General features: G+C 40.9%; 1 protein-coding gene across 3 annotated transcripts; it reads left to right on the forward strand.

The window, feature by feature from the left end:
* Positions 1–4,323: 4,323 nt before the first annotated feature.
* IDS (iduronate 2-sulfatase) lies at positions 4,324–11,613 on the forward strand. Of its 3 annotated transcripts, none has more exons than XM_015860834.2 (9): positions 4,324–4,459; positions 5,785–5,921; positions 6,282–6,459; positions 6,959–7,047; positions 7,944–8,144; positions 8,735–8,905; positions 9,029–9,155; positions 10,196–10,369; positions 11,006–11,606. In XM_015860834.2, the coding sequence occupies exons 1-9, from the start codon at positions 4,357–4,359 to the stop codon at positions 11,506–11,508; spliced, it is 1,683 nt and encodes a 560-aa protein (XP_015716320.1). In that variant the 5' UTR covers positions 4,324–4,356; the 3' UTR covers positions 11,509–11,606. The 3 variants fall into 3 exon arrangements, with proteins under 3 accessions (XP_015716320.1, XP_015716319.1, XP_015716321.1); XM_015860833.2 differs by having other exon boundaries at positions 4,357–4,477; positions 11,006–11,613; XM_015860835.1 differs by having other exon boundaries at positions 4,389–4,493.

Genomic DNA, 11,613 nt, shown 5'->3' on the forward strand with positions numbered 1-11,613 from the left:
CTGCTGTTAGTTAATAAAACCTCTGAGCCATTCAAGGTGCTGTTTTGCAAAAGGAACTTAAATAGCCCCATATCCACCAACATAAAGATGTTTTGATACCCAGTTTTCCTTTTGGTTAGTTTTGCTGTTGTTAATGGGAAGCAGTCAAATAGTTTGCTTTGATGTCGTCAAAAATAAAATGGGTACCAAGTAGCTACTGATCTGCATACAAACACCAGCTCTGCTGTTTATCTGCTTCCAGAAACCCCAGGGCAAAAGTGTTACCTAGCCATAAAAATCAGTAAAATGTAGGAAATATTAAAGCCAACCTCCACAGATGATATTACATCAGGAAAGCTCAAGCTACATTTTTGGTTAGACAATGTGGCAATGGGGATTTTGGTGTCTTTCTTAGATGTTTTGGTGGTTTCAGTTTTCTTGATTGCTATGGCCAGATACTATACTTGTGAGGGTGATATGGAGAAGGGCTAGGCAGCAAAGAACAGCCAAGGTGTCTGAACTTCAAGAATTACATTTCTCTTGAATTTACATTTTATTTTAAGGAGTGTGTTTGTGTGTGTGTTGGAGGTGAGGGCGGCAGTAAGTAGAGGGAGGGGTAAACAAAGCACATTATCCAGTTCCAGTCTGCTGGTGATTCCTTGAGCATGAGGAACTGAATCCTGTGAGATGGTTTATGCTGGGGACCAAACAGACATTTCATCTTTATTCCATGTTCCCAGTACCTCACATGAGCTCAAGAAGACATCATATAATGTCTGCTTTATAATCAGTGCCGTTACTTCTTCAAGCCATCTACTTACAGTTGTGTTCTGTATGAAAACCATAACTCAGAACGTTCCCCGTGCTTGGCTGAACAAAGTGAAGTGATGGAAAAAAAAACTGAATCAGCCTTTCAATTTGTCAAGCTTGCTTTTCTGTTGGTAACAGCCTTGACTCCTGTCTAACATACCTGATGATTCACGTGTCCTTTTTGCTTTTCAAATGTCTCCAAATGACACTGTTAGATTACTAGAATATAGTAACATTTAAAGTGAGGGTAGTAGCTCAGTAATAATTCACTTATGTGGACGACAGCATATCCATGACCTGTTTCCAGCATCATTATTCCTGGTCTCTGGCAGAACAGTAATTTTCCACAAAAAGACATATCTCTGGGCTTGAAAATCCCCATTTGAAATTCTGCAGATTTTACTGTATGCCTCAGTGTTAACATTTGTTCACAGAGTGGAGATTGACTGGTAATTGGCAAAGAATCTCTCTCAATCTGTTAGAAAATCTTTAGGCCAGCCTGTAATTTTACACCATTAAAAACAGCAATGATCTAATACCTACAAAGACGTGATTGGCACTGGCATTAAATGCAGTTGCTTAGTTTTGGAATTAAGGCCTTCTGAAACTGAAGTTTGAAATCATCTCTGTGTCTTATTTGGCAAATTAGTTTAAGAGCAAAGGCTTTTTTTTTATTTTTGTGTACCGAATGTGCTTCGAAATCACTGTTCTGCAGCCCAAAACTGTTATTGACTCATAAAGTATTACTTAAGCAAGTTGCTGTTTATACTAATGCCAGTTGGGATTGTGATTTGATGAAAATTATACACCAAAAACCTATGGATTTCAGAAACAATTCTGCCAGTATGATGCTAGAAAATGTATCATGCAGCTGTTTGCCCCAAACAGGATTTGAAGCAGTGTTTTGAAATCTGCAAAGGATGTATCTACTTTAATTACAGATAACTGGTAATTTTAGGGTGGTTTTTTTTTCATGTTTATCATTACAAATATGCACTTGAATCAGAAATATTATTATATAAATAGAAAAGAGAATCTGCAGAATGTTTGAACAAAGATTTGTATAAATTTACCTTTAGGATGAAATAGAATAATAGAATTATAGACTGGTTTAGGTTGGAAGGGACCTTAAAGATCATCAAACCTCAACACCTGCTGTGGGCTGGCTGCCCCCCCCTAGTACTCCAGATGGGGTCTCACAAGGGCAGAGCAGAGGGGGACAATCCTCTCCCTCCCCGCTGCCACCTCTCTGCTGATGCAGCCCAGGATACTGTTGGCTGTGAACACACGTTTCTGGCTCATGTCTAGTTTTTTGTCCACCAGGACCCCCAAGTCCTTCTCCGCAGGGCTTCTCTTCAGTTCTTTGCCCACTCTGTACTCTATTTGGAATTGCCCCAACCCAAGTGCAACACCCTTCACTTGGCCTTTTTGAATCTCATTAACTTCACATGTGCCCACTTTTCAAGCTTGTCCAGGTCCCTCTGGATGACATCCCTTCCTTCTATTGTGTCAACTGCACCACTCAACTTGGTGTCATCAGCAAACTTGCTGAGGTTGCACTCGATCCTACTGGCTGTGTCACTGAAAAGTATGTTGAAGAACACCAGCCCCAAGAAAGACTCCCATTACCTCCTCCTAGCAAATCTGTTTTCCAAAACTTACGGCTGCTAGAATATTTCAGAGTAAAGGTTGATCATGGCTTTTGTTGTTTTTTTCTTTTCTGTTTTGTTTTGTTTTTCATGTTTGTCAGGGGCTATGCTGCAGTGTACTTGCCCACAATCCTATTTGATCATCTATTGTAAGAGCTGTAACAAGCTCTATGCAGATGTGCTTGATACACTGTTTTTGGCTTACCCTTGGGTGCTAAGCTTCACAAAGGACTTAAAGGACATTTGATCTGGTTCTGGAATTACACCTACGACATAGTTCAGAAATAAAAATATTATTTAGAGACATCAACTTTATGTCTCAGTGGTTCAGGAAGCTCCATGTCTGCTGTTGGATTTCACTTCCTCACCATATATGCTAGACAAGACTGCTTTTATTAATTTATGCACTAGTGTTTTTACCAGGCCTCTTTCTCATTTGCTATATACCAACTTTTACAGAAATAAAGTTGATTGGTACATAAAACAAGAAGGAAAGCAGAGCTTTTTAAAAATCACTGTAGAGATAAGAGGCTTTTGCCACTTAGAAGCTTCTTGATTAGTCAGATGTTTTCTTTTATCTTTTATATTTTCTGATAATACAGCCATTTCTTATGGAGTTGCATTAATGGGATTTTCTGCTACTAAAATATTGCTGTGCTAATTTTGTACTGTATCTTAAATAGAGTCTGTCATAGAAACTGGCTGATTTTAAGATATTCAGCTGTTGTGATGATGGCCTCATCTTGCTGTTAATATTTGTGCAAGCTCTACTGCAGACCCCCAGACCCTCAGTATACATCTCTGCATACTGTTAGGCTGTGCCAGATCTGATACTCAGTGGTGGTGGCAGTAGGTGGAAGATCTTGGCTGATTTAGCAAGAATTTCTAGTAGAATGGGTGAGGAGGATTGTTGTCTAGCTCAGGCAATGTTGGGATTTAACCTTTCGTTACTGTCCTGACTCATCACAGCCAATACAGTGGTGTTAGCTCAGGAACTGAATCACAGGCTGCTCAGATGACCTTACATCCAGGGTGGAGCGAACATCTGAGCTGTGGGAACAGTTTGTCAAAGACATAATATTAGGGCTCTGATTTCAGTGCCTGCAATAATTCCAGCTCACTTTTTAGCATCAAGCTTGTATAATCTTTGAAAAGAACTCCTGTGCAATTTGTTCTCTAGTGGACTCAAGATGATTGCTAAATATGTGTATCAGGAGAACCAGGAAGACCTTATCAAGTGCCACTTAACATATTTGCATTTGAGAGAGGTAAGTTTTATGGTAATTTAATCCATGTAAAACAGCAGAAAATTTCCTTGGCTTTTTCCATTAAAAGTCTCCAAATGAAGAAGTCTCACTTAGGGATGCACTGTTCAATATTTCTAGAAGCTCATCTTTGCTAGAAGAGATGCCAAAACCTGTGAGATATGCTAACATACAAAATTAATTCCAAAATATGCATCAAATTAACTGAATGAGCTGGTTAAACGCTACGTGCTTTGCAGTAACTGAATTTGTAGTAACAGGATTCCTCATGTTCTTTAGGCATATTTAATGTCTCTAGAAAGGAATAAAAGTACATGTTACTGTAATATCAGAGAAAGTTCATGTGATTGAAAGTGTTCATGCATACTAATACATAACATATCAGGTTTTTCAGCTACACATCCTATAGTCTCTCAAAAAATCACACCGGCAACATTTTAATTCTCATAAAAAACGAGGAGCCACCCACTCCTGAAGCACATAAAGAACACAATTATAGATTCACAGCATCACAGCGCAGCTCTCGCGGGGCGACGGCGCCATCATGCGGGATAACGGCGCGGTGACCGACCCGGGAGTCAGAGCCCCGCCGGGACCGACCGCCCCTGTCCCCGCCCCACTGCAGTGCTCCGCCCGCCCCGAGGCACTGCGAGATGGCGGAGGCCGGGCGAGTCTTCCACTGTTTGCTGGCGGCTTTGTGCGGAGTCTTCGCACTCTTCTCCCCGGCAGCTGCGGCCTCCAGGCTCCGCACTCACAGTACGACGGGGCCCGGAGGTGCGGCGGGGCCTGGGTGGGTCTCGTCCTTCACGGCAGCGGAATGAAAGGGCCGAGTCAGGCCGAGCTTCACGGGGCCTGGGTTAAGGCGCCGTGCCAGGTCATGGGCTCCCTCCAGGGCCTTCCGTGTACAGCCGAGCTGGGTGCCTTGCTGCAGGGCTGGGCTCCGTCCTTACCGGCTGAGGGTGCTGCTGCCAGTACTTTATGTTGTGTTGGAGCTGTAATGTAACTTGCTGCCTTCAGGGAGCGTTTAAAAACATACATGTTGTATTAGATAGCTTGTCACTCTATTTGGAGTAGGAATAAGCTTGGAAAACTATCCTCCTTTGGCCGCAGCTTGTAGGCTGTAAAGTTCAGAAGGAGTCAGCTGTAAATGAGTTTGCAGCTTTTTGGTTTATTGCTTTTTTTTCTGCTCAGAACTGGAGGTAGCTGGAGAAAATACTGTAGAGAGAAACAAGGAGGCCAAAAAAGCCAACAGTGGCATCCTGGCTTCTGTCAGCAGTACAGCCAGCAGGAGCAGGAGGTGATCATCCTTCTGTGCCCAGCACTGGTGAGGTCATAGCACAGTGCACTGTTGGGCCCTTCAATACAATACAGATATGGAAAGTGTGGAGGGATGGGCAATGGAGCTGTGAGGGCTCTGGAGCACAAGTCTGATGGGGAGCAGCTGGGGGAACTGGGATGGGTCAGTGGAGTAGAGGATGCTCAGTCTGGAGTAGAAGATGCTCATTGTTCTCCACAGCTGCCTGAGTGGAGGTTGTGTTGAGATGGGGGCTTGGCCTCTGCTCCCAGGTAATAGCGATAGGACTGGAGGTGATGGCTTTGAATTGCACCAGGGGAAGTTCAGGTTGGATGTTAGGAAAGATTTACTGTTAGAAAGAGTAAAGAGGCTGCCCAGGGAGGTGATGGAATCACTGTCCTTCAAGATGTTAAAGAACTGTGGAGATGAGGAACTGAGGGACGTGGTGGGGAAGGGTTGATGACTGGACAAGATGATCTGACCGGTCTTTTCCAGCCTAACTGGTTCTATGATTCTGTGAAAAAGGGAAGTGAAAATACAGTTGTTCTGCCTAGGCCTAGTGAAAAGAGAACATTTGAATTCATCTGCGTTGTCTGAGGGATTAAATCCCAGTATTTACATTCCCTTCTAAAGATATTAGATGTTCATGTTGACTTAACTTATTTTCTCTTAAGTATTCTTCCAGGTTAAATTTTCCAGAAAATTTCTGGGATGCATTAAGTCTGTGTAAAATATCCTTTACTTGCTGGAGCTTGAGTTAGTGTATTCTTATTCTGTTTTCTCTTAGATGGCATGAATGTCCTGTTTATAGTTGTGGATGACCTGCGTCCTGTTTTGGGTTGTTATGGAGATAACCTTGTGAAATCTCCAAACATTGATCAACTTGCTTCTCAAAGTATTGTGTTCAGCAATGCATATGCACAGGTGAGATAAAAATGAATATGTTTTCTCTCTGCAAAGTAAGTACTGGCATTGTAATAGTAGATTGTATTAGAAAAGAATGTTTGTGCTGAAATGTAATATATGAACTTCAGTGTATAGGAACTGGTTATCAAAGGATAATGATGGGTAGGTAAATGTATATCTTGATAATGTTTTCTAGTTGGGAATCTGTGCTCCTGATAAGGATGCTGTTCAGTCCAGCTTGAAGTATATCACTTTCACTGCAGTTCTGAGCCCTTGGATGTTTAGTCCAGCCATGCTGAAGCTGGTAGGCTGCAGATGCTAGATGTGCTTTGTATTACATTCAGAACTGATTTTCCTTGTGTCTGTCTCTCTCCTCAGCAAGCTGTGTGTGCACCAAGCAGAGTGTCATTCCTTACTGGACGCAGACCTGATACTACCCGGCTGTATGACTTCTATTCCTATTGGAGAGTGCATTCAGGAAACTATTCCACAATGCCCCAGTATTTCAAAGAGAATGGCTACATGACCATGTCTGTGGGGAAAGTTTTTCATCCTGGTGAGGTTTGAGTTGTCATCTGCATAACATGCTCTGTATATGAGGTCTGTTTTTGAGAATGTGTTTCACAGTAGGCTGTCTGGATCAGGGGATATAGACCGTATGGCTGATGTTACTGGATAAATAGGAAATTGGTTCTTTAGTTAAAAAGTAATAATACTGGGATGAAAAATAGTGATTAGAATCACATAGGTGATTCTTGTTCTAATAAATCTTTACCCCACAGCTAAACTTATGTGGGTATACAGATGTTCAGTTGATGATAAATCTGAATAGGAATGTATATATTCATTAGTTCTGTTTTTTCTGCTTCTAAAGTAAGGTTCTTTGAAAACCTCAAGTGTCTTTCCTCAATAACAGGTGTATTTCAGGGAAAATAGCCTACATTTAGAATGTGGAATTATGAATATACATATATTTTGAAAGCAATTCACGTTTGTATTGGAGCTTCCTGATTTACTGATTTACTAGAACACTTTTATATCTTTAACTTTGTCAGGAGTTTCATCCAATTACAGTGATGACTATCCATACAGCTGGTCCATTCCACCCTTTCATCCTTCTACTGAAAAATACGAAAATGATAAGGTAAAGGTGATTTGTGGGATGCTAACAAAGAATGGTTGATAGATTTGATATAGAGCTGGGGGGAGGGGGGGAGCTTTTAATTGAATTAAACTTTAAATAATGTGGAACTTTGGTTTTCTAGACTGTTTGTTACTCTTAAACATGGCCTAAAAGAATCTATTTTACACTTACGCACATACTACAATAACACTGAGTGATAGAGTTTGTAAATGTCAGAGCTAGGAGATCCAGCCATGAGGGTACAGACAGCCTTAATACTTCGTTCTTGCATTTACTGCTGAAAAATACAGGTTTTAACAACAGCATTTGTACCCATGACATGTTTCTCTTTATGTTCATTTAACAGTTTTCCCAAGCAACCTGCTGAGGCTGCCTTTCCTTGGCAACCATTTAGGCAAATTTATCTTTCTTCACTGACCATAAATGGCTGGCACTTGCTCAGAAATAAATGAATCAGTAGTAGCTTTCAGGCAGCTATGGGATCAGAAGAATAAATAAATGCATGTGTATAGTGTAACCAAGTTGTACGTTCTTGTTAATAGGTCAGAGTCTCTATTCATTATAGAAGCGGTGTATTTTTCTGTGTTACTGCTTTTCATCTTTTGGCCACCTTTAGAAAAGATTCTGCTTTTCTTTAGACATGAGAATTGTTGTGTATTTTATGTATTCATCAGCTCCTGAAACTTTCTGCCTCAGTCATCAAGCTAGTTGGTGCTTTCAGTGTTCATAGAAGTCATGAAATTCGTTTTTGTGTATGATCTGCAGAACCATTTATTGGCTAAAGGGTTGAGTAATCGGTTTATTTGATAATTACAGAACTAAAGATCATTTCGTTGCTTATACAGAATTTAAATTACATAACTTTTTTATTACTGTTGTTATTTATTTAAATAAAGACCTGCAGGGGAAAAGATGGAAGACTTTATGCCAACTTGGTGTGCCCAGTAGATGTGACAGAAATGCCCGGTGGTACTCTGCCTGATATTCAATCCACTGAAGAGGCCATACGTTTACTGAATGTTATGAAAACCAAGAAGCAAAAATTCTTCCTGGCTGTTGGTTACCATAAGCCACATATCCCTTTGAGGTACCCACAGGTGAGAAACCTGAAGCCTATGGTGAATGGAATTTAGAAAAGATGCTTTGTTACTGTTTTGTTTTTTTTTTTCTGGAAAGACAACTGAAAATCAACCTTTACTCAGTGTAATTTTAGCAGCTGGCTGTGTTGAATTTCAGGATGTTTAATGAGAGAGTTGTGACCTGTCAGATAAAATTTGGACGCTTATCACCTTAATAGTGTGACAGTTATTGCATGGAGATACTGTTTGTCATGATGAAGCAGGACGTAGTAAGGCCTTCTCGCTTCTCCATATGAGCCAGTAGTGGAAGTCCTACTCATATCAGAGGTAGCAATGTTGGGCCTTATATTTAAGTGTGATTTTGAGACTTGGGAGACTACTGGAAAGGTATGATACCAGTTACTAACTCACAATTTTGGGGGAATTTGTTGGGATTAAGTAGCATAGCAGTATCACCTTTTTACACTTGGGGGTGGTTGAAGTCTTATAAACTAACTGTAAGAATATTAAGGAAGGGTCATGCAAGGAGAAATGGTTAATGCTTTGCAATGCAGCTTTACAGTAGACCTTAGAGTTGAGGACAGTCTTTGTGTGCTTGTGTTGCAAAGGAATTCCTGAAGTTGTACCCCCTGGAAAACATCACTTTAGCCCCAGATCCCTGGGTGCCTGAGAAACTGCCTCCTGTGGCATACAACCCTTGGATGGATATCAGACAGAGAGATGATGTGAAAGCATTGAATGTTACTTTCCCTTACGGACCACTTCCAGATGACTTCCAGGTAAGCTGTCAATACAGTGAAGTCAAACTTCATTAATTTACTCAAATGCAAGGGAGCAAAAGGCTGCTTTTAGATGTTCTGAGGTATTAATCTTTTTTCTTCCTTCCTTTTCTTAACTTGCAGAGGCTGATTCGTCAGAGCTACTATGCAGCAGTTTCTTACCTGGATATGCAGGTCGGCCTGCTCTTGAATGCTTTAGATGATGTAGGACTCTCAAATAGCACAATAGTAGTTTTTACTGCTGATCATGGTAAGTGTCTAAATCTACTTCCAGTTCACTGCTAGTAAATTTTGCACAGCTCAGTGCTGGAGTATTAATTGAGAGTGTGTTTGTACATTAGTACAGCAGAGCTGCTGTACCTTGTACATCTGGCTAGTCTGTCCTTGCTTAATGGACTGACATGGATTTCTTTGGCCGTGGTTCTGTTCCTCTGCAGGCACCTCTGTCTTTAATCAGGTTGAGGGTTGGCTATGAGTAATAGCCCTCTTTGCAGTTTGTAAAGGGCATCTGCTACAGTGGGCAAGCTTTCTCATTAACCACTAAAATGTTGGGGTTTTTTTTGCTTTTTGGGTTTTTTTTTTGCATACTTTTTGTACAGAAGAAGCTCTAGATGTACCTCCTGACTTGCCAATCTGCATCTCAGTCTGTAGACTGCGGTTAACTAAACAGGTGGTGTTTCCAGTACCATGGCATCGAAGTGATACAAAAAATTTTGCTAATAATGAAGTTAGTGATCAGTCTGCCCAGGAAGGAAGTCACGTTGGTATCTTTTCCTAGAGGAAGAAGAAAGCTAAAGAGATTTGACCTCTGTTTCATTCAGAGTAACATCCTGATATGGCAGTCTGGCTTAGATGGCTGTCTTCGCTCCAATGGATATTCAGTTACTGTGTAACAGGAGTATTGGAGAGCTGGCAGCTGCACAAAACTTACACTAGTGCTTTGTGGATTCAGTGTGGAGATTCATGCAGGTGCAATGACAAACCCCAGCTCCTCTTCTATGCTGTTTTAATACTGATTTCCTAATTCTAATCTAGGTTAATGGAAATAGGGACAGGTGTAATTGTTCCCTTGATATGAGTATATCAAGTTGCAAGATTTACATGGCTGTTGAAATAGTTTTCCTATTAGAAAAATCTTGTTATGTTTAAACATAGATAGGTTATTTGCATTTTAATATAACCTTGATAAGAGTAATGGCCTCAACAGCCAAAGTCACTTTACAGTGAAAAAGAAATGACTTCTAAATTACAAGTCTGTATCTGTTGTGAATTACACTCTCTGTCATTTAGGATGGTCCCTGGGAGAACATGGTGAATGGGCAAAATACAGCAATTTTGATGTTGCTACCCAAGTGCCACTGATGTTTTATGTACCAGGAATGACAACTTCGTCTGCTAGGCAAGGAGGGAGAGTCTTCCCCTACCTTGATCCATTTAGCCATATTTTAGGCTTGGGACCGCAAGGTAAGTTTTTGGCTCTGTTTGTTTGCACTGAATATACTTAAAAAACAAGTGATAATGCAATGATGCTTCACGTATGAGCAGCTTCTCAGTGTTATTGAGTGTGTGTCTGTGCTAAGAGGGAACGAAATGATGAAGGGAATGTTCCTTGTGTGGACACAGACCTTTACTATGGTTAGCTACACCTTAGCAGTAGGTGCCTGCGTTAATACATCAGGTAATTTAGGCATCTCTGCTACACAAGAATGAAACAGTACTCGGCCTCCCTTTTGTAGCGGCAGCTGCTTTGAAACAGTAATAAGTAGGCAGTCTCTATGTAGCACTGTTTTGATAAAAGCAGTCATGTTAAACAATTGACACTGTAATTGTCTTTCTGAAGTTTTTTTCTCAAAGCAATGAATATCATTGTCTTGAAGAATCTGCACATTTGAGAACTGTAAGTTCAAAAGTTTCTTCTCACTCAAGTATCTGTAGCGGAGCATCCTCAGAGCAAACTGCCACACCTTGATTATGTTGTTCCACAAATCTATTACAGGGCACTATCAATAAAATACCAGTTTAATTACGTAAGTTCCAGATATGTACCAATTTCTGTTAAATCATCGTGTTCAGTAATGTGTATTTTGGTGTTTCTTCCAGGACAAAGCACAAAAATGGTAGAGCTCGTCTCTCTGTTTCCAACACTTGCTGAACTTGCTGGCCTGCAGGTTCCTCCTGCGTGCCCAGGTGCTTCATTTCATGTTGCACTGTGTACTGAGGGGGCAAGCATTGTCCGGTATTTTAAGTCCTCTGAACAGAAGGTACTGATGAAGGAGGATGGTTGTAATGACACTGACAAGTGTTACAGTGAAGAACCTATTGCATTCAGCCAATATCCCCGGCCTGCAGACACTCCGCAATGGGACTCTGACAAGCCGAAGCTAAAAGACATCAGAATCATGGGCTATTCCATGCGTACAATTGACTACAGATATACTGTATGGGTTCAGTTTAATCCTGAGAACTTCAGTGCTAACTTTGAGGATATCCATGCAGGAGAGTTGTACATGATGGAGACTGATCCAAACCAGGATAATAACATCTATAACAATACCTTGCATCGTCATCTTTACCAAAAAATGATTGACTTCCTGAAGCATTAAGCATCAGGAACTTTGTATGGAGCGCTTCCTTTGTTTTTGGTATGGCACCTTTCTGCTGTGCAGAAAGCACGTGGACAGAATTAAAATCACATTTGTATAAAAACA

The sequence above is a fragment of the Coturnix japonica genome, chromosome 4 (assembly GCF_001577835.2).
Source record: "Coturnix japonica isolate 7356 chromosome 4, Coturnix japonica 2.1, whole genome shotgun sequence".
NCBI lineage: Eukaryota > Metazoa > Chordata > Aves > Galliformes > Phasianidae > Coturnix > Coturnix japonica.